Source organism: Cryptotermes secundus, unplaced genomic scaffold (assembly GCF_002891405.2).
Source record: "Cryptotermes secundus unplaced genomic scaffold, Csec_1.0 scaffold537, whole genome shotgun sequence".
NCBI lineage: Eukaryota > Metazoa > Arthropoda > Insecta > Blattodea > Kalotermitidae > Cryptotermes > Cryptotermes secundus.
Genome location: NW_019740661.1, coordinates 2,881,653 through 2,904,853, shown reverse-complemented (window position 1 = coordinate 2,904,853; position 23,201 = coordinate 2,881,653). Strand labels below are relative to the sequence as shown.

Below are 23,201 nucleotides of genomic sequence, written 5' to 3'. Positions count from 1 at the left end.
CATCAGGCTCTCAGTCTACAGGCGATCTGCCTTCTTTAGGTGAGCTCCTGTAAGTCTTCATCAGGGTCTCAGTCTACGGGCGATCTGCCTTCTTTAGGTGAGCTTCTGTAAGTCTTCATCAGGGTCTCAGTCTACGGGCGAACTGCCTTCTTTAGGTGATCTTCTGTAAGTCTTCATCAGGCTCTCAGTCTACAGGCGATCTGCCTTCTTTAGGTGAGCTTCTGTAAATCTTCATCAGGCTCTCAGTCCACAGGCGACCTGCCTTCTTTAGGTGAGCTTCCTTCACTGGGAAAGCATTCCTTCATCACTCATTTTCAGGCGGTGATTTATTCTTTATAGGACCATTCGTTCGCTTGGCTTTCACTGTTCGTTGGATAATCTTTGTCTTTCTTTCATTATTCATCAGTGAGCAATGCCATTCTTCGGCATTATTTCTGCTGTTGTGTTATTCTTAATTATCGAAATGAAATCTCAGTTGGAACCGAAATATTGTTCCTAAGTTATTCTCTCCCCAGCGAATTATGAATTCAGCTTAATTGAAGTGATTAAAGTGAATTATGAAGTGAAACGTGGAATGATTTCTCGACAATAATACATTTACATAAGTACATTCGTCAGAGAGCCGGGGTCGCGTAGCCGGTATAGAGACTGGCTACGGACTGGACGACCAGGTGGTCGGAGTTCGAGTCCCGGTAGGGTCAAGAATTTTCTCTTCTTCACGTCGTGCAGACTGACTCTTGCGCTTACCCAGCCTCCTATCCAATGGAGCCGGGGATCTTCCCCGGAGGTAAAGGGGCCAGGGCGTGAAGCTGACCACTCACCAACTAATGTCGAAGTCAAGAAAATGTGGATCTATACAGTAGTGATTGTTTGAGTCGCTCTAACATTTTTCGATGGTATGCTGTATTTCGTGACGGCAGGGAGGACATTGAAGACGCTCCACGTGCGTCAAAGCCGAGAACAAGTTGCACTGAAGAAAATGTGAAAATAGTGACCAAAATCCTTGCATCAGACAGATGTGTTTCTGCAAGACTCATCGAGGAGCTTTTGGGAATACCAAAAAGTACTGTGCATAAAATTTTGACCGAGGATTTGGGCAAACGGAAGGTCTGTGCGCGGTTTCTACCGCACGCGCTGTCAGACGATGAAAAACATGCCAGGGTGGAACACTGTTACGGTCGGCCTAAAGTGATACAAATGTTACAAAATCAATTGTTACTGATGACGAGACATGGTGTTTTCAATATGAGCCTCTCACAAAGCGGCAGAGTGCAGCATGCAGCGTGGTTGAGCCCAAAGAAGCCGAAACCAAAGAAAGTGCGCATTCAAAAGAGTCGAGTAAAGTCACTGCTAACCGTTTTCTTCGATTCCGAAGGAATCAGGCACAATGAATTTCTGCCAGAAGGGCAGACAGTGAATTCTGATTATTATCTCGGAGTCCTCAATCGTTTGTGGGAGAGAATTCTCCGAATTCGCCCTGAATATCGAGAGCAAGGCTCCTGGTCGCTCCTCCACTACATTGCCCCACCCCACAAATCGAAGACCGTGCGCGATTTTTTGGCCAGAAAAGGGGTCACGAACCTTGATCATCCTCCATATTCGCCAGATTTGTCTCCAGCAGATTTCTGGCTGTTCCCGAAAGTTAAGTTGGCGATGAAAGGAGACCGTCACGACACCATCCAGGACATCCAAAGGGAATGTACCGCAGTTTTAAATGCGATTCCACAAAAGGAGTACAGTGACTGTTTTCGAAAACTTTTCAATCGATTCCAGCTATGTGTTGATTCAGAAGGAGACTATTTTGAATAAAAAGAGTGCAATTTTGAAAATAATTCACGTCTTGTATTTTTAATGAACACAGTCCTAACAGAACCTGGACACACTGTGTATGCCTACGTACTCCAAGTGATCTCTCCTATTGGATTTTAATTATGAAATTGGAATATACTAAGATATTGGTATTTAATACTCCTTAAATTAATTTTTGTTTTTATAACTTTTATTTGAGTATAAGAAATTCGAATATGACTGGCGTTAATACATTGCCTGTATGGCAAAAACGCCATTTTGATTTTTCTTAAATTCACTTTCCCTTTGAGAATAAGAGTGAAGATTTTAGAAACCGCTTGACGCCTCTGAAATCATGAAGGTTGAAATTTCTTAAGGAATTAAAAGTTGGCTGTTTCTGACTTAACAGTTCCAAAGCTGTGACTGACTGAATTGGCAGTGTTACCCTATACACAGGTGATCAAAACGAAAGGAGGAAAGTGGATGGGACACGCAGCACGTGTGAGGAGATGAGAAATAATGCAACATTTCAGTCTGGGTATCTGAAGGAAGCAAACTACATGGGAGACCATTGTGTAAATTGGAAAGGAACATTAAAATGAATCTTAATTGAGTAAGGCGTTAGTGTGTGGAGGGGTGTGTACTGTATGCTTTAGATATAGGATCAGGGCTTTTCCTCATGGATCCTCGTATCCAATGAGCACTCAGAAATGGCTCTTACCTGGATTATCTGCCCTGAACCTAAAGGCAGCATATCCGTTAGAGGGGACAGTTATGGTGTCCTTGCGGGCTGGCAGTGACGACCTCCTGAAGTTCGTATCTAGAAGTTTCTTACTGATGCTCTCCAAGGTTTCTCCGTTTCTGAACTGGTCCATGGCCATGACAAAGAAGTCATATCCATGAAGATGGAAAGGGTGGTGAAGGTCGGCCACTGGTGCTGTTATAATAAGTACGGTGATCACATGTTTACATAAAGATAGTAACGTGCAGGGTACCATCATATCGAACAGCTACACTTTCTTGTGGTTAAAGTTTAAACGTGAAGGTGCCCACAGATGTCGGTCTGGTCCAAAGTAATATCAGAAATAGGAACAGTAGTAGTAACAGCAGTCATAGTAGTAGTAGTAGTGGTGGTGGTGGTGGTTGTGGTGGTGGTGGTAGTGGTGGTGGTAGTAGTAGTAGTAGTGGTGGTGGTGGTGGTGGTAGTAGTAGTAGTAGTAGAAGTGGTGGTGGTAGTAGTAGTAGTAGTAGTAGTAGTAGTGGTAGTAGTAGTAGTAGTAGTAGTAGTAGTAGTAGTAGTAGTAGTAGCAGCAGCAGCAGTAGCACATGGTCCGCCAAAAAACGAAGGAAGAACCATTCTTTATTTTTCTTTAATTCTTTCCTATCTTAATTTCCTTCCCTCCTTTCTGGAGTATTGTGCCCCGATCTCCTGTCCGTCCTGTGGTCGTTCTTTCCTCGCTCTTTCCTTACTATCCACGTTGAAACAATTTCCTCATCCCCGTTTCCTTTTATATCTTTATTTCCTTCTCATCATTCATCAATATTCCTTTCCCATTTCTCTCCTTTTTCTTCCTTATCGTCACGCCTTTTCTCATATCCTAGCAACGCGTGAAGATAGTTGAGGTTTTCTGCTATCCCAGCAACGGCCACTAGATTTTCCTCAGGCGTGACTAGCATTATTTCCACGCAGATTATTTCAACATCTGACCCCTCGGTAACGGTTTCTGAACTAAATATTAGTAATGACAGTAATACCATATATGAGCAGCCGTATTACTTACACAGGTCTCCTACGACCATCTGAACAACGGCTCCGAGTGGCACCTTCACAACATAGATACATTCGCAGTACTCTTCGTTGGCAGTGCTGGCCGGGCATTGAGGGAATCCGCTTCTTCCAGTGGGACAGAACATTTCGCTCGGGACGTCGGGTCCTTGGCTGAGGAGGGGCGACGGGGGTGTTGCGAAGGAGATATTGTTCATCCAGCTAGTGAGCACGGCCCTGTCGGGGGCCACTGCAAATACGAGGTTTCAACTTTTCACACTGAACACAAACATCTCGGTGTGTAAGAGGCCTATAGCATTACTGTTTTTAAAGGGCTTTAACTGTATCTGAAGATGTCACATGACCTGCCTTCATTAGACCTACAAACCACAGCAGTTATTAGGGAAAACTTTAATTTAAAGTTCATGTTCGGTGATATAAGGAATACGTACAGAATTTTGGAGGAAACACCTTTTGGAACGCGATCGAACACCAATCAGATGATGGGAGGATAATATTAAAATTAATCTTTAGTAATAGCTGAATGGGTACCGGATGAAACAGGCTCAGGATCGTGTCTAATGACGGGCTTTGGTGTTAGCTATGTTGAATATCTGGGGTATGCTAACAGCGTCTTCGTTAGTAACACAAGTTTTACGGATATGATATTGTAACGTGTCTGGAATCCAGAAGAGTCACTTCTATGGAAACGCTAGAATAGACCGTTGCATAGGAACGGTCGCTCTATTGTAGTTCTAACAGGAGTCTCCACGGTTATAACAAAGGGTTCGTTTGCATAGCAGCGACCGAGGTTGTAAAATGGGGTTGAATGCATTCGCACAGTTAGTCTGAATCCAACCGCCGAAGAAGATAGTTTGGTATTAGCCTCCATAGAAGAAGCAGTCTGTTATAAGCCGCCGAAGAAGACAGTCCAGTATTGCCGAGATATTGTAAGCAGTAATTGTAACACTGCAAGAGCTAATGCCTGTAAGGTGTGCAAGGCGAGCGAGTGGAATAAATTCACTATATCAAATACCACGGCGTAAACTTATTTGTAGCGTGACACAGAAAACACGCTACAATATTATGACTTCTTAATGAAACATTCATTCACTTTTGATTATCTCTAATAACATGTTTTTTGTTTTATGTGGGTGTGAAAACTGTTTCTTTCCTTGAAGGAAAAATATTGCAAGCGTTTGAAAAGTAAGTGCTCGCTAAAGTGTTTCGGCCTAAGAACTAGGTGTTCAATGGGAATAGAAGGTATTACAAGACGAGAAATCCTTTTCTTTACACAGCTTATCTGAAACTGTTAAAATTGTTACATTTGTGAGGTTACTTTGGACTAGAACTGTGGTTAGGGTGGAAGACACAGGGAATGCGAATCGAATTTTAAAAGAGAAACCCATTAGCCAAACTGTAAGTCGAAATATACTGTCATTGAGGGAATGTGGCTTTTGGTATCAGAAAACAGATTCGAATGTGATATAATATTTGAGTCAAATATGATTATTATAAATGGATCTGTTGTTTAGGATACTTACCAAAGAAACGTTCGTATCTTCCTGTGTTGAAAGTTTCCCGCATATTTTCGAAAATATGGAAGCCAAACCTGAACACTATGTTTACGTCGGGTTTCCTGCTTAGGACGTTCTTATCGTCCGGGATTGAGCCCACCAGCTGAGAAACGCAGACACCGCCTTGTCCAACGTCACACGAGGCGTTCTGAGGATTCAGAACCTAAACAGACATTTCGGTAACTCTTAGTGTGAACAGAGACTGAAGTATAGGTTTGTTAACGGTACGTTTTATTTTGTAACATTTTTTCGTACTAAAGTCTAGCTTATTTTTAGCCTACTTTCCTTATTTTGAAAAAAAAATAATGCGGTCGCCATACTGTCCGTGTGTCTGTGCGTCGCCCCTCCAAATCAAGTTCTATATGCCTGCAATGATATTTATGAAACTTGATATGTACGTATATCATGGAACATGAGCCCATCTCAACGGCGTACTTTATAAATCCCTCTCATCACATCTATCACTGATAGAGAACGGCTCAATAAATATGTTACTGCGTCAAAAAATACACACGAAACAGTAGAAGTATTGTTGGACGCGTCATTTTCTATGCGGTCCGTGTCATATCAAGGGATAGTAGGCAGTTAGTTCTTCCCAAAACTTCTCGTTTTCTTTTTAGTTTTTGAATGCGAATAATACAGAAAGTTCCTTTATGACTGAATTGACGAAGGCAATCTGTAACCGCATTCTCGTATCAGTTCAACGCAACGACCCGAACTTCCGGACTGAATGCCGATTGCGGTATGTGAAACAAATTTTATATTAAAGAAGTGTTTTCTCGTAGTTTCACATACCGTCCCATCTATACCAAAGCCGTCGTAGCCCGGCGGATCGTTGCGTGCTTGGTTGGTGCCAGTGTAACGGAGGACAGCCAGCTGGTACACTTGTTCTTCCGGAAAAGCGCACTCCCCCAGTCCTCTCATGTGAATCCAGTACGTTCCCGGGCTCTGGTTTGCATTCACCACTACGTCGTATCTCTCACCTGAAGTGACACAGGAGAATGCCACTTTTACACTGATCCAGATGCTCGTCATTTTGGGCATGAACTTGGAAATGTACGCAGGGAGAAAGCAACAAGCTTTGTTCACTTCTCCATAAACTGTACGTAAGTTATTTTAATGTAACAGAGAGCGAAAAAATATTACTTCTGTCGAACAGTGCCCCAATAATAATAATAATAATAATAATAATAATAATACAAACTCCGTGGGCTGTAGTCCGCAGTCGAACTATACCGACCGAGCGACCGCCACATGTCGACGAATTTAGTGCCAAGTTTAGTGGATAGAGGGTGTCGCCTGGTCAGTGCAACGGATCCCCAATGCCGTTAATCTCGATTTTCTAGACCGGAGCCGCTGTTTCCTTGAAATAGCTCCTCAGTTATCCTCACGAGGCTGAGTGGACCCCGTTCCAGACCCGCTACTTAGAAAATCTGGTAGCGCCGGGAATCGAGCCCGGGATCTCTGCATCTGTAGCCAGGAACTCTGACCACTAGACCACAGAGGCAATAATAATAATAATTCGAGTCTGCATTTTTATATAAATGTCTCATTCAACAGTGAGGATTTAATTACAAAGTCATCACGAACAGAAGGAAGCAACAGAAACAACCAGAAACAAAAAAAAAACACAAGTACAGAACAAAAACATAACAGACGCAGAATTAATTAGTACAAATATTATGTTTCTGGACATTATCCATCGTCGTGTCTTTATCTAAAAACACCGTCATGTTTATTTTTCAAAACACAACTTTTCGGAGACTGGATTCTCTCTCCGTCTTCAGGTAACACCTGCTCTGTTGGGCTTATTTCAATTGAAACATAGGTTTCCAAAAATACGTTAGTAATAGTAATAGCCATTCAAGGCATTTGGTCTGTTTCGAACCCTGTGAATATTGTGGTCTCCTGATTTGCGACAGTTTTCTGATGCTGCACTGACAGCAAAACATGCACTATTCATTCTTTTACTTCCAGTCATCCTTCTGCCAACTTTGGACGTTCTCGTCTGTATATGTTTCCTCCCTGAAGACCGAAATGCCTCTAAGTAAAACAAAAATTCAGTTCATACATTACCCCAGGAAACACATGGAGGCTTCGCTGCAAAGATCAGCCAATAACCATATGAAACTCACGAATACACGCTTTGGACAGAATACAAGGATACGACTAGTGAAGATTGAGAATGCTTAGCTTAGTCGTCTAGTGATTTGTGAAGTGGATAGATTAGAGATAGCGCTATAATTGATTGTGATTAAGAGAGATTGTAAAAGAAGGTGTTAGTAAATCCAGTCATCCAGTCCAAAACACGTTATTATTAGTCACGGAGCCATAAAATCGTGACAGTGTTATATTCATTACAATTTGTGATTGAAACATTAAGTCAAGAATTTCTACCTGAGAACAATTGAACTGATTTGATATTGACTGGATTGACGGGCGTCCCATCCGTGGCAATGAGCGTCATGTCGTGCGCCTCTATGGAGATCTGCACACCACAAACTGTGCACAAAGCGGCCACGAAACGGAGACGGAACCTTTTGCCTCGCTCCATCCACACCTCATTGTACGGGACAAGCGGACCGCGCTCCTGGCCTGCTTCGAGCTGTCACAGGGGCAAGAGAATATCGTCACATACTGGTCACTATGACAACCAAACACATCTAAAGATAACTGGAGGCCGTCACTCCTGATTCGTACCAGCGAAGTAATTGTCGGGCCTCCTTATAACTGAATTTTCATAGTTTAACTCACTCCCTCCAGGAAATTATTTGAAATGCCATGACCCTGTCGTTTCACTTCCTTTTCAATTCGCCATTATCGCAACTTTCGACACTGTATAATCTAACACTCACTCACTCATGGAGGTGAGCCTTTCCTGAGAAGTCACCACTTGTGCAGCTACTCAAGAATTTCCCAGCATTGTATGGAGCCCGAAGGTTCATTACCATGTTCACAAGAGCCCTCCAGCGGTCACAATCCTGAGCCTGATCAATCGAATCTATACCATCCCATTCTATCCTTCTAAGATCCATTTAAATATTATCCACCCACCTACGTCTTGGTCTTTCATAGTGGTCTCTCTCCTTCTGGCTTTCCCATCAATATCTTATATGCATTCCTCTTCTCTCCAATTCGTGCTACATGCCCTGCCCATCTCATCCTCCTTGACTTCACCATTCTAATTATACTTGGAGAAGAGTACAAGTTATGAGTGTTCTTATTATGCAGTTTTCCCCAATCTCATGTCCCTTCATCTCTCTTCTGTCCAAATATTCTCCTCAACACCCTGTTCTCAAACACCCTCAGTCTGTATTCCTCCCTTAATATGGGAGACCAAATTTCACACCCATACAGAACCACGGGCAAAATTATAGTTGTATATATTCTAATTTTTACGTTTTCAGGCAGCAGACGTTAAGACAAAGGGTTCTAACTGAGTGGTAGCAAGCATTACCCGAGTTCAGTCTCCTCTTTATTTCCTCCTGAAACAGGTTTTCAGTTGTCACTGTCGTACCCAAATATCTGGACTGTGCCACATTTTCACAACATCGGCTGTCTGTCTTTATGTCATGATTCTGCCCTGCATTCTGGTGACGATACGGCAACATATGCTGTATAACCTGGACTGTTATTAATTTTCGTTCAACAAAGTAGAGGTTAGCTAAAGAAGTTTTATGGCCGAATACCTTAGGGCGTCCTCTGCCGTTGAGAAGAAATGTACTGGGCAGCTGTCCGGGTTCCCGACGGGTTAGCCCCGGAAACCTCTCTTCAGCCGTGGTGTTCATCCAGTCTAGAATCATGAGGGTATGCTCGGGGACATCGACGTCATACCTATTTCCATTGGCGTCTGTTGACTTCGGTGTGCGAACTACGAGGGTACCCTGGATACCATCCAGCTTCTGTAAGCCTGAGAAAATGTATGTAATTGAAATGAATTTGCTGCTGAACTGCGCGAGTCGCGCCAGATGCAACTCCAAAGTTACACAAACCTTAAAAGTTAATAATATTCATTCAGCATTGCGTCACATGTTGCGTTAACTGTACTATATTGCTGAACCTGTTTGTTTGTACCGCTATATCAACAGTGTACGAGCACGAGTAGTAAATTACTGGTGGTCCTCGCCAGCACAGTCATTGTTTCGGGACCCATGACCATATTTTTATTCTTTTCAAGACTTTTACGTGTTTTGATATGAGGCCTCGTCTTCAACGAGGGAAAGGGGTCTGACTACTACTGGTCACTCCCCCTCTATTGGCCCCCTCTCTTGGTCGGCTGGGTAAATTGGTTCTGGGCCTCGCTAGCACAGTCATTCTTGGTTCCTAGTCCCGCAGGACTAACGACCATGATGATATTGTATGTGAATTTTACTGTTACGTATCCTGAGTAGAGTGTCTCAGATATCTAACAGCCTGTGATGTGAATGCTCTGATGTTTATTTGTAACAGGAATTACTACGCAAGCACGTTATGGGGACTTACTAAGTCTGCTTTATGGCTGGCCTCGTTATTCGATGTTTATTGTTATTAGGCACTAATTTCATAGGGCGACATCTATTGTGGTCAAAAATGCTTCACCGTTTATGGAATCCAAACGATCTATACAGTATTTAAAACTGCCCACAAACCCAACCTACCCTGATTTTTTTTAATTCGCTTAGGGGTGGGGTGGAGTCCAGCTGCGTCCACTCGGCACGGCAGCCGCTGATTGGGCTATTGTACCTACCCCGGGTGATTATGATGATGGAGAATTTGGTGGAATGAAGATTGGCAGGGAAAACCGAAGTACTCGGAGAAAACCCGACCCAGCGCCACTTTGTCCACCACAAATCCCACTTGACCAGACCCGGGATCAAACCCAGGCCGCCGCGGTGGGAAGCCAGCGACTAACCGCTTGAGCTGTGACGCTGTCTAACCAACCCTGAGTTAGTTACATAGGTCTGACACCCTCGCGCCCTGGTTCTGCAGGATTCGCTTCAATATTATCATCCCATTTAGCCCTAGGTCGCCCAAATAGTCTATTCGCTTTTCCAATTAAAATCTTGAATATATGTTCATGCGTGTAATAAGTGCCGCCCGTCTCATTCTCATTTATCCAATCGCCTTAATAACGTCTCGTGAGGGGTAAGAGTTATGAAACAGTTCTCTCCACCCTCCGTTTACTTCCTCCAAGTACTCTCTGCAGACCTCTGTACTTGCCGTCATGTGAGTGCCAGTAGTGAGTTCCTTCATTGGCAGCGTAGAAATCATATCGGAACGCATCTCCCTCGTGAATGGAACATTGTGTCACCATGGGTACGCCGTCCATATATTGCGTTCCTTTTTGAAACACCCCGTGCCAGTGGATGGACAGTTGGCCTCCAGCGATGTTGTTCTGAAGGTCAATGATGATACGATCGCCCAGACATACCTGTGTGTATGTTTGCACATTAGAGTTGTGTTTCAAATCTTCCTATTACATGGCTTCCAGTTCATTTGTTGCCACGCGTGTAGGTAAGGTAAAGCGCTTAACTAATTAAGCACTACGTTTTGATGAAGTGTGGAGGAGTGGATGTATAGTTCCACATGTTCTTGACCTCAGCACTACGTGGAGGTGAGTGATCAGCTTCACGCCCCTGCCGCTTTACCCACGGGAAGGAGCCCCCGATACCAATTTTGTTGGAGGCTGGTGACAATTCTTGACCGTACTGGGACTCGAACTCCGACCCCTCGGTGGTCCAGCCCGTAGCCAGTCGCTATACCGACTACGCTATCACGGCTCCCGTTGCCACTCATGTAGGCCCTCATTAAGCTGGACACTATCAGCTGTACGATACAGGCTTTCTCAAAGACTGCAAGTTAAGTTAATAAATTTCTCTTCTCGTAACACAAAGAAATAGCAGCTAGGAACTGTACCGTGTATAAAGTAGGGCTATCTTGCGGGGTCTGTTATTCAACAATTCCCTGTTCTTAGGAAGCTAATAGTCATAATATATCATGTTCCGGGCGTCTTTGCCATCTCATTGACTTTGTGGGGTATCTAAGTCGTCATGAATCTTGTTTTCACAGGTGTTGCCGCAAAGATCTGTGTGAAACTGACATTTAGATTTTCACAAGCCGACAGAATCAGCATAATCACATAGGCAATATAACCCACTCCAAAATCACATATAAATATACATTGGTCAGTGTACCAGCTGCACGTTAATATATGCAGGTAGCTTGATATGTCTATGCGCGCAGAAAAATATCGCCCCACACAGGGGCAACCGCGATAAGATACACATACGATGTATGTAGAGGACTAACTCACATACAGTTTCTTGCACCTGTGTCTCTGTTTCTTCTGGGTGATAATTACAACTTTTTGACTTCCCCACGTATACAATGCGTTATCTATATATCCGATACCGGGCGGCACGCGGAAGCGTAGGTGATTGAGGCACTATGATACAAGCCAGAAGGTCGCGGGTTCGATTCCCGATTAGGTCATTGGAATTTTTAATTTACCTAATACTTCCAGCTGCACTATGTGTCGACTCAGCCTCTAACAGAAATGAGTACCAGAAATGTTTCTGGGTGTAAAGGGAGGGCAGCCGGTGCGTAAGGTTGACCTCACCGCCATCTTTGAGCCGATTGTCTAGAAAATGTCGTAGCCTCGACGTCTCACAACCCTATGAGCCTTCACGGCCTGTTACAAGGATAGCTTTACCTTACCTTATATCGTATTCGACACCGCAGCTTAAGGAATACAGGAGCGCTATTCTTAAACTCCTCGTCCGTCCAGAACAAATTTAAGTGACTCAAGTGTGAAACATATAAGTGGAAAACTCAGAAAAAATGTAGAGATTTTTAACATCGTAAATACAGCTTTTCCTCTGCACAAGTAAAAGGGTAAACCGAAACAGTTGAAAAATGTAAAGGATCAGGCGTGCGAAGAACTCGAAAATGTTCAGTAGACATTTCAAAATTTTCACGTTAATAATATTGTAATATTTAACTTAAACCAACAGAACCAATATAATCACGCGAGGAAAGCAACTGAAAAAAAAAATCACACGCAAACATAAGCATAGGCCAATGTAGTAAGTTATGTTAGTGTCTGATGATGGTCATATAAAGCCTAAGCATATCGCATAGGACATAAACAAAGAGCATACAGTTAGTGGAGTGGTGTACTTTGCCTGCCTGAACCTCATATCGTGAAAAACTCAACATGGCGCTGTAATACGATATTCCAAGTTAATTTTCACTTAGTTTGTCAGGAAATTCGGTTCGTTTATGGAACTTACATGTTCAATGTCATGTTCCTATCCTGAGATTTTAAGATACATTTTTAGCCTACTTCCCTTATTTTGAAAAATTAAATAAATGGAGGCTTATGAAATCAACTACCTCTCTGTGTCTCTGTATAAAAAGGAAAGGGATCCCTGTAACTGGCCGTGGAGGCCCATAGGGTTGTGAGATGTTGAGGTTCCCACATTTTCTAGACAGTCGGCTCATAGATGACGGTAAGGTTGTCAGTCTTACGCGCCGGTCGCCCTTTACCCCCAAGAACATTCCAGGACTATTCCTGGCACTCATTTCTATTAGATGCTGAGTCGACTCCAGGGCCATAGTGCGGCTGGAAGGATTAGGTAAATTGAAAAAATCCACATCATCGGGATTCGATCTCGCGACCTTCCGTCTTCTAGTATAGTGCCTCAACCAACTACGCGACCGCGTGCCCCTCTGTATATTCTCACATAATTATTGAAAGCGTAGCATAGAAGTAAATTGCTGCTGGGCCTCGCCAGCACAGTCATTCTTGCTTCCGGGTCCCTGTCGGAACGCATCATCAAATTTTATTCGTTCCAAGACCATTTCTGTGTTTGGAAATTGGGTCTATTTCTTCGCGTCTACTCATGTAACATTTACCATGAAACATGACAACTGCCCTTCAGTACAACTCAATAATTCTCAAATTCCACAAGCAGACGACGCCAAATATCTTGGCATGCACCTGGACAAAAGACTCACATGGCAAAAACATATCAAGACCAAACGCACACAGCTCAGAACTAAATTCCACAAGATGTATTGGATGCTGGGACGCCATTCGGAGCTCTCAACAGAGAACAAGATCCTATTATATAAAACTATACTAAAACCGATATGGACCTATGGCATACCCTTATGGGGTACCGCTAGCAACTCCAACATCGAAATTCTTCAACGATTCCAAAATATGGTACTGCGTGTACTAGTTAACGCACCATGGTACGTACCAAACTTCGTCCTACACAAGGACCTGGGAATTCCAACAGTACGCGAGGAAATCACGCTCTCCAGTAAAAAATATCAGGCACGCCTCCGGAAGCACCCGAATTCCTTAGCGACGCACCTCTACGATGAAGAAGAAGTCAGGAGGCTTCACAGATTTAAACCGTCAGAACTGTTAACCAGATTTGCTATCTAATTTTGTAAAACAATTAACTAGTTGACTATAATTAGTTAAATTACATATAGAACGAGTTCATTGGAAGACGTTCTTCATGTTAAATTACTTTTATACTCATCATAACTAGTACTTATTATCCAAAATAGCTGGATAGATTGTATAATAAATTGGAGAAATAAAAAAAAAATCTTCGCGGAGAGGAGGCGTCTGTCTCTATGAGTAAGCGTCAAACTTGTTGCTCCGTACTTCAGTACGAGTGTACCCGCACTCACTGAGCGTCCTAAAGGAACTTGTACTGATAGACACAACACGAATTACATGACACGATTTACATAACATATGCGGACGACCTTTGTCAATGCAGGCTTGTGCAACGTGTTATACCTTTATTTTTTTTCTACTCCGATGCGGTAGCTACGTAAATACCTGAACGGCCGTAATCTTGACTTCTGCTAAGTTTAAGCCTCTTATACATCCTATACATGGCTTCCCCCTGTCCACATGCACGTATATTTGGGTTTAGATGATTTGGGATGACTTCTGCCTGTTTTCTGCATAATTTAGTTACGTAATCATATCGCATTGTTATTATTACTATTGTTATTATTATGTTATTATTATTATTATTATGTTATTATTATTATTGTAGTAATTCTATTTTTATTTTATTTTAGCCTAAAATAATAACGGGAAACAATATAAGTATGAAATTCTACTTGTTTTATTCAAAAATTTAATGTACGTAGCAGATCAAATGACCTAAAGTACCTTCTCAGTTTAAAAAAGTAGCACTTCCGATTGGTCAGTGTGCCCTTTCCAACTTGGATCCGAAATGTTTGTAAGTTTCTGTGCAATCACTACTGAAACTATGTGTCTATATGTTGTAATACGATATTCTATGGACTGCACATAGAATGTCGCTCCTCGAGTCCAAATAGTCGTCATAGAAGATAGAGTATTTGCAATATTATATCGCCCGAATAGAACCACCCCCGGTTCTGTTAGTACCTGTATGCTGGGTCCAGGAACCATTCTGTTGATCGTGAGGATGGACTTTTCATAGCCGTTTGCAACCACACATCCCCATTCGTCGCAAGCCGTGGCATTAGTAGGGCAGTTTCCGCAAGCTCTGAAAGGGCAGTAAACTTTACAGTGTTATGTAAGTTTAAATAAACAACAACAACAACAACAACAAATAACTCCGTGGTCCGTAGTCCGCAAGCGAACCATACCCACCGAGCAACCGCCGCTTATCGACGAAGTTAGTGCCAACTTAGCGGATAGAGGGTGTCGCGTGGTCAGCGCAACGAATCCCCACGGCCGTTAATCTCGGTTTTGTACGTTGGAGCACCTATTTCTTTGAAATAGCTCATCAGTTATCCTCACGAGGCTGAGTGGACCCCGTTTCAGACTCGTTACTTCTCAGGAAAACTGGTAGCGCCGGGAATCGATTCCGTGACCTCGATCTGTAACAAGGAACTCAGACCACTTGACCACAGAGGCGGTCCTCTGTAAGTTTAAATTGTAGTCATTAATGCTTTATCATATCTGCTGTTTGTTATGGAGACAAATAGGAAGACAAGGATTTCTTAATTACAAATATATCGTATGATTAAGTCAAGGAACCTAGAGAGGAAATTTGTACTCTTAATGCAGAAGGTACACACATTTTGCGATTGAGTTGTGCGTCATTTTGGTTACTCATAGGCTTGAGTCCATCTGTTGCAGACACAACTCTGTAGCTAAATAACTAAATAATTCTGCCGAGCAGCGTCCTTGCTCAGACGCTGATTGTCATTCAGCTAGATGAGAAATGTCCCTGCATTTTAGGGAAATCAAATGTTCATTACCCAGTTGATAAGGACCCCGCATTGCATAAGCCGTGTTTAGTTCACATCTTCAGACCTTATTTGTGTATGATTCGTTGTAACAGTGTCATCTTGCCGGCACAGGTGAGCTCCTGATTTCTTCTCAACTCTTCTGCGCATGCTACGTTTCTCGCCCGTACCTATCTTCCTGACTTGATTGCCACTATTTTTTCTTCCTTGGCACTACAGTCCCAGTGGGCCTAGGCCTACCTCCATGAACTCCGTTCACTTCGATTTTTCTAGATCTTACACATACGGTAGGACTCCTTGGGCGAGTGTTCAGCTCGTCGCAAGGCCTCTACCTGTAGACAAACACAGAAAAACGCATACAAACATCCATGCCCTAAGTGGGATTCGAACCCACGATCCCGGCTTCCGAGCGAGCGAAGACAGTGCATGCCCATAGACCGCTCGGCTACCGTGACCGGCGATTGCCACTATTTACCCTAACATTATTCGGTAACGCGTAAACATTGTAAAGCTTCTCATATAGCTTTATTGATCCAGTGCAGCTCTCTAAATCAGCGTTTCTCAACCGCTGTGAGACCGCGGCCCGTAAATTCTTTTTCTATAAGACGAGAGCCCGGTATAATTGATTCCAGGACCCGGCGGTTGAGGAACACTGCTCTAAATTGTCACTTCCTTTGTGAATATACAAACAAAATTTTTATATCTTTGTAATGTCCCTAATATGTAGTCCATCGAACCATGGTTCATGTTATGAAACACCTAGAACCGAAATTAGGAATAAGGGGAGCTATTTCTCCACAACTCCAGCTAAACGCTGGAGAGTTTCACTCTACCCTTTTAACAGTACCATTATGCGAGTAGATATTTGAGCCGTCTCTCCAGTCTGACAGCAACAGACACTCTGATTAAGGTAACCTGCCCTTAGTGGCCGTGCCATAGCTCAGGTGGTTAGTCGCCGGCTTCCCACCGCGGCGGCCTGGGTTCGAGCACGGTCAGGTCATATGGGATTTGTAGTGGATGAAGTGACACTGGGGCAGGTTTTCTCCGAGTACTTCTGTTTCCCCTGCCAATTCTCATTCCACTGACTGGTCCACGTCCATCATCTACCATCCAGGACTGGTACAATAGGCCAATTGGTGGCCGACGTACCAAGTGGACTCAGTCTTTTTTTTTCCTTGGCACTACAGCCCCAGTGGGCCTAGGCCTACCTCCCTGAACTCCGTTCACTTCGGTTTTTCTGGTCCTACATTCGGTAAGACTCCTTGGGCGGGTGATCAGCTCGTCGCAAGGCCTCTACCTGTAGACAAACACAGAAAAACGCACACAAACATTCATGCCCTGAGTGGGATTCGAACCCACGATCCCGGCTTCCGAGCGAGCGAAGACAGTGCATGCCTCAGACCGCTCGGCTACCGTGACCGGCCGGACTCAGTCTCACCCCACCCAAAGAAACTAAACTAAAGTAACTTGCACTGAGTGTCTGCTGCTGAACACATCCGGTATTCCCTTGTTTCGCAGATACCTTGTTCAGCGATATGCACTTACGGCCCAAGCGTGACGTAGTTTTCAGCAATCCACTTGTAGTAACATATCTTGGGGGCCTCGCCAGCTACACACTGCCTGGCACACAGGTTGCTGCTCCTGGATGGTGTTAGGTACTGCTGCCGGGTCACGCTGTCTGGCTGCAGGTAATTGTTGAGGTTCACTGTGGAACAAAACCTTGAGCTGATAAACGCTGCTGAAGGGCATAGAAGCTTCGAACATAATGAGTTGGCAAAAGGGCTCGTTGTAATACTAAAGAAAAACTATTCTATAGATTCTGCGGTAATTATTTCGCGCATACTGAAAATGTGGCACACAAAACAAATTTCCTTGTACTCGTACGCTATAAATGCAAACTAATGCCACGGAGCAGAGACCTTCATGAAAACAAAAAACTTATAATCGTTGAGGTGGTCAAGAAATTCCGCGCGTTTTATCGAGCTCTAAAGTTCACAAGAAGCCGCCGTTAGATCCTGCCCACACCCTCGTGCCTTATTGTCACATAATCCATCTCCCATCCTACCATCCACAAAACAACGCTGAAATTGTTAAGTTCTTAATAAGATTTCTTTGTTTGGAAAAATGGCGTATTCGGTATAGCGACTGCTTACGAGCTGGACGACCGAGGGGTCGGAGTTCGAGTCCCGGTAGGGTAAGAATTTTCTCTTCTCCACGTCGTCCAGACCGGTACTGGGGCCACCCAGCATCCTATCCAGTGGGTACCAGTGGCCCTTTCCCGGGGTAAAGCGGCAAGGGCGTGAAGCTGACCAACCACCTCCAGCTAGTGCCGAGGTCAAGAAAATGTGGATCTCTATATCTATCCCCCCCTTACGCCTTCATGGCATAGTTCTTAAATACTAGTTAAGCACAAGGACAAATTTAATTTACTATTACGTATGTTGCGCAGGCCTGTTTCCCTTTAGAAAAGCTGCGTGTAGACCTTTCGGTCGTCTCTGTGGTCTAGTGGTCAGCGTTCCTGGCTACAAATCCAGAGATTCGGGTTCGATTCCCGCCACTACCAGATTTTTTCTGAGAAGTATTGGGTCTGGAACGGGGTCCACTCAGACTCGTGATGATAATTGAAGAGTTATTTCAAGGAAATACCGAAACTAACGGCCGTGAGGATTCGTTGCGCTGACCACACGACACCCTCTGTACGCAAAAGTTGGCACAAAACTTCGCCGACAAGCGGCGGTCGCACGGGTCGGAATGGTTCGCTTGCAGAGTAAAATCACGGAGTAGGCTTTTCATAGCATGGACTGCAGTGACGGCTGCCACGTATTTTACTTACTTATGGAGCTGAGCCCTTCTTGAGGAGAAGCCGAGAATTTCCCAGCATTTTATGGAACCCGAAGGTTCATTACCGTGTTCACTAAGAGCCCTCCACTGGTCCATATACCGAGCCAGCTCAATCCAATCCATACCATCCAATCCGATCCCTCTAAGATCCCTTTTAATATTGTCCACCCACCCACGCCTTGGTCTTCCCAGTGGTCTCTTTCCTTCTGGCTTTCCCACTAATATCCTATATGAATTTCATATTTCTTTAATAGGCTCTGTATTTTACTACGCAATATCAGGTGTCTTAGATGATCAGGTGACAGTAATGCGCTCAAATGCCGGCATTGCTGCAATATTGATATTTATATATGACGCGAAGCTTGGTTACCCACCCACGGCATAACATTTACTGTAAGTTCCTGAAACCTCCGTTCGTTCAGGCGACGTCAGTTCGATTGTTATTTGTTTACTTAACGTCCCTTTTTGGACTGCATAACTCATGTAGTGTCCAATTACACGTATAAGATAATCTGACAATTATCAGCTTCAAGGAACGTGTAAGAAAATCGTCTTAATTATTTAGAATACTAATTTAGTATGTGTCTTGAATCAGTTAATAAAACGTGGGAAACCTCTTTCTCATTGCCCGGACACTAGGTACAAATTTGGATCGGAGTCCTTTCGAACACAAAGAGAATCGCGTTGTTAGATAAAGTCATGGGGGGAGGGGAGACGTCACACTCACTCATGGAGCTGAGCCCTTCTTGAGAAGACGCCAATTGTGCAGCTACTCAAGAACTTTCCAGCGTTTTATGGAACCCGAAGGTTCATTACCGTGTCCACAAGTGTCCTCCACTGGTCCCTATCCTGAGCCAGATACACACATGCAACGAAAATTGAATATAGCCGCCTTCTTTCATACCTAAACAGTAAAGAGTAGCCATTGGATCTGTGAGAGAACGTTCGGAGGGAGACTGGACAGTCTGAAGACCTCTACTTAATACTTGAAATATATCCGTTCTCTAAGCGGCATTCCAACCCATGGCTCTACTAGATAAGGATCGGCAGCCAGAAATTTGTGGAAATAATAGCTAAAATGTATTGCAGTCTCTACTTGGTATCTCTTTTCAAAGCATCACAGTTCTTATAAAACCATAAATTGAGATGCTTGGGAGCAGATGCTGAGGAGAATATTTGAACGAAGTAACAGGAAGATGGAAGAAAATATTTGACGTATTTTATCACCAAATATTAGAGTGACTGAAATCAAGGAGATCATGAGGGGGACATTACAAAAAAATCTTTGTCGGGAAACCGAATTTGGGAAACCCAGACTCAGATGGAAAGACAATGTGAGAATCAGTCTTAACGAAGTAGTGTGTACTGAAATGGACCTGAGTCACTTGACTCAACACAGGATCTAGTGGAGGGCTCTTGAGAATACGGTACGAACTTTCGGGTTAAGCAAAAGATACAGAATTTTGTTACTAGTGAAGCGATCCACGAGCCACTCAATAACTCTGCTCCATGGAGTCATTTCCACACACACACAAATTCACACACACTCACACACATAATATGTACATATATTCCTTATATTTGAGATAACCTGTTTAAACCGATGTACATGGATGATTTGTTGTTGCATGTCCTTCTCTGTCGTTCACTTTACTTAGATACGCCATTCGTGCCTTGCAGTTCAACTGAACTGGTGGGGGGTTAAGGAGCTGTTACTTACGCCGTGTTTGAGCCGACACTAGACCGATGGCGGTGGTTAGCAGAACCCAGCACCGGCGCAGATACATGTCTGAGGGAAATAGTCTGGAAAAGAGCAATTGGTTGCAGTGTTTTAAAAATTGTGGAAGCTTCCTCTCAGCTAATCATTTCTGACAAGTTTATACCTATTTGTCTGTGGGAGGCAGTGCGAAAAAATGTATGTATCGGCCCATGAATGAAGCTAATCTTGATCTCGTACCCATGGACGTGCGCTCTATATGCACAGCCTCCTTGGGTTATGTTTTCTTTCTTACAGATCAGAATCTTTATCATGCCGTCTCTGTTAGTTTGTAATTCAGTTCTCTTGTATACAAGAAGCCCGACGAAGGGCGGACAGTTTTAGTAACATGGCTGTTTCAACGGCTGTAAAATGTCGCGGAAATGAGATCGAAATTGTTGATACGAGCATATCGGAATAAAGGTTTCGTTTACCTCGGTATAAATGTTTTCGTAATTTTAAGAAATTCATTCTACCATTTTAAAATTAATTTTATATAGATAATCGGGATATAATGCATCATACAATTTTCCAGTAGGTTAATATGCGATCATAAATGATAATGTTTTCAGATATGGAACTACAGTTCCATTTTCTTTTTAATTGTATTTTAACTATTAACTTGCCTGAACTTGCCGACTATGATAAAACAACCTCGTTGTATAACATATTATTAAGTCTAATGCAAATAGACTCCAACTGTTTGTTTTTCAAATGTTATAAGCTTCATGACCTCTTTGAATACAGAGTTTTGATTCACGTGTCTGCGTGTTCCATTTAACTTAACACTGAAAATACATTATGCACACGTAAAAGTGTTGATAGTTTGAAGAAATGGCAATGCGATTCAACAGAACATGGCAAACCTATTCTGAAGTTTCCTACTTCGTGAGTAGTCTTGGCATGTCCCGCAGAACAACTGAGTGACAGTAGGAAACAACACAGGTCTGCGAAGCGAGCTACTACGTGAGAATTATTGGCATGTCCCGCAGAACAACTGAGTGATAATAGGAAACAACACAGGTCTGCGAAGCGAGCTACTACGTGAGAATTATTGGCATGTCCCGCAGAACAACTGAGTGATAGTAGGAAACAACACATCTGTGAGGCGAACTACTACGTGAGAATTATTGGCATGTCCCGCAGAACAACAGAGTGACAGTAGGAAACAACACAGGTCTGTGAAGCGAGCTACTCCGTGAGAATTATTGGCATGTCCCGCAGAACAACTGAGTGACAGTAGGAAACAACACATCTGTGAGGCGAACTACTGCGTGAGAATTATTAGCATGTCCCGCAGAACAACTGAGTGACAGTAGGAAACAACACATCTGTGAGGCGAACTACTACGTGAGAATTATTCGCATGTCCCGCAGAACAACTGAGTGACAGTAGGAAACAACACATCTGTGAGGCGAACTACTACGTGAGAATTATTGGCATGTACCACCGCACTGGCGAAGGCATTAGGAAACAAGAACAACACGGAATAAATTTGATCTGAGTCTCCCTACTTTGTGGTAGAGATCTGTAACAGAATTGTCTACTTATGATTAATTTTTTTACTGACAGATTTCTATAATACATAAAACATAATAGGTTGTTGCATTCTATACATTTTAATCAGAAATTACGCGTTTATACTTTGAAATAATGCAGTGAATATTCGGTAGACTTGAAAAATTATGAAATTTCACTATCCCATGTTCAGAGTTAGGTTGGCAGCTCAACTTACGTTTGTCAGCCCTGGTCTCGTGCCTGAGAAACGTCAGACAATTCACCATCGGATTCTAACCTTTAAATACTGAATGTTTCTGGAGGGAATTTTGCAGGTAGGCCTATCAGACATAGAAGACCTTGAACACGGTTTTAATATGGTAGCCTTTTGCTAGTTCTTATCTGTGGGAAACTGATAAATAATCACAATGAAAGCAAAAATATTATATTTCTGAGATATAGTAAGAAACTAATTTCTCACATCTGTGAAGTGATAAATTATACTTACAATTTTTCATGTCACGACGTATGGTGTATTCTTAGTAATGATGGTGTCTTACGTAATACCGAGAATATTAAGGGAACTAGTATGTAGCGTAGGAATTCCAACTTTCTTACTTATCACGCGTCTTATCACGCGTGGACAATACCATTATTCCTAAATATGAGTGACAGTAAACTAGAAGGTAAACAAATGAAGACACATACACGTATGTACGAATTGCATTACTTGATACTTGATAGGCTTATTATGGCAAATTACGAACTCCACAAAGAAGTCTCCCTCATCTTATGGAAAAGGAAGGTTCGGCAGTGATGTCACAAGATTCCAACACTGGATCTTATGCTGAACCATTTGAATTCAGTCCACACCTCATTCTCTTTTCACCGTCAACAAGGGCAGCATCATCATCATCATCATCATCATCATCATCACGAACAACTTTTTTGTCAGGTTAGATCATTAAAGCCTGTTTCTGTGAATCTCAAGATGGGGTTAGCCACTCCATCGTCGTTTTGGTCGTCCCAAGTCTTGTTGTCCCCTCTGTCGGAGCAGACTGTTAATTATGGAAGGAAATCTCAATCTGTTCTAGCCACTTTTTTTTTAGATTTTTGTTTGAATTCTTGCATCACTTGAATTGTATTTGTAACTTTAAATTTTGTCAGAATTTCTTCGGTAGTCTGATCTAGTAAAACCAGATATCGGTCTCTATACTGCATTTATACTGCCTCTAATTTCTGGGATTCTGCCTGATTTGAAATCCATGCTTCACTGCCATAATAAAGTGTTTCTATTTACGTTATATTATATAGGCATCTAGGTAAAGTTATACTCGTGCTTAACTAATTAAGCACTACGCCATGATGGCGTATGGGGGAGTGGGTGTATAGATCTACATTTCCTTGACCTCGGCACTAGTTGGAGGTGAGTGGTCAGTTTCACACCCCGGCCGCTTTACCCTCGGGAAAGAGCCTCCAGTATCCACTGGATAGGAGGCTGCGTGGACCCTTAAGCCGGTCTAGACGACATAGAGAAGAGAAAATTCTTGACCCTACAGGAACTCGAACTCCGACTCCTCTGTCGTCCAGCCTGTAGTCAGTCGCTATACCGACTACGCTATCCCTTCTCATATAGACATATAAATTGACACTTTTTCAAAAACACGTTTTAAGTGTCTCGATATTTTTTCTGTTCTGTCTTAGAAATTGAAAGTTCGTT

General features: G+C 43.0%; 2 protein-coding genes across 3 annotated transcripts in view; one reads left to right on the top strand and one right to left on the bottom strand.

The window, feature by feature from the left end:
* LOC111872508 (laccase) overlaps positions 1-21,779 on the bottom strand; it is a 23,938-nt gene extending 2,159 nt beyond the window's left edge. The window contains exons 1-11 of the mRNA XM_023866498.1: positions 21,720-21,779; positions 19,949-20,031; positions 16,933-17,092; positions 14,558-14,678; positions 10,330-10,540; positions 8,820-9,040; positions 7,528-7,735; positions 5,926-6,113; positions 5,098-5,293; positions 3,570-3,803; positions 2,510-2,725 (exon numbers count right to left, since the gene is read on the bottom strand). Coding sequence (XP_023722266.1) covers positions 2,510-2,725; positions 3,570-3,803; positions 5,098-5,293; positions 5,926-6,113; positions 7,528-7,735; positions 8,820-9,040; positions 10,330-10,540; positions 14,558-14,678; positions 16,933-17,092; positions 19,949-20,015 — 1,822 coding nt within the window. The 5' untranslated portion in view covers positions 20,016-20,031; positions 21,720-21,779. The remainder of the gene's footprint in view (positions 1-2,509; positions 2,726-3,569; positions 3,804-5,097; positions 5,294-5,925; positions 6,114-7,527; positions 7,736-8,819; positions 9,041-10,329; positions 10,541-14,557; positions 14,679-16,932; positions 17,093-19,948; positions 20,032-21,719) is intronic.
* Positions 1-23,201, top strand: part of LOC111872507 (tectonic-2-like) — a 600,257-nt gene that overhangs the window by 238,048 nt on the left and 339,008 nt on the right. The window lies entirely within an intron of this gene.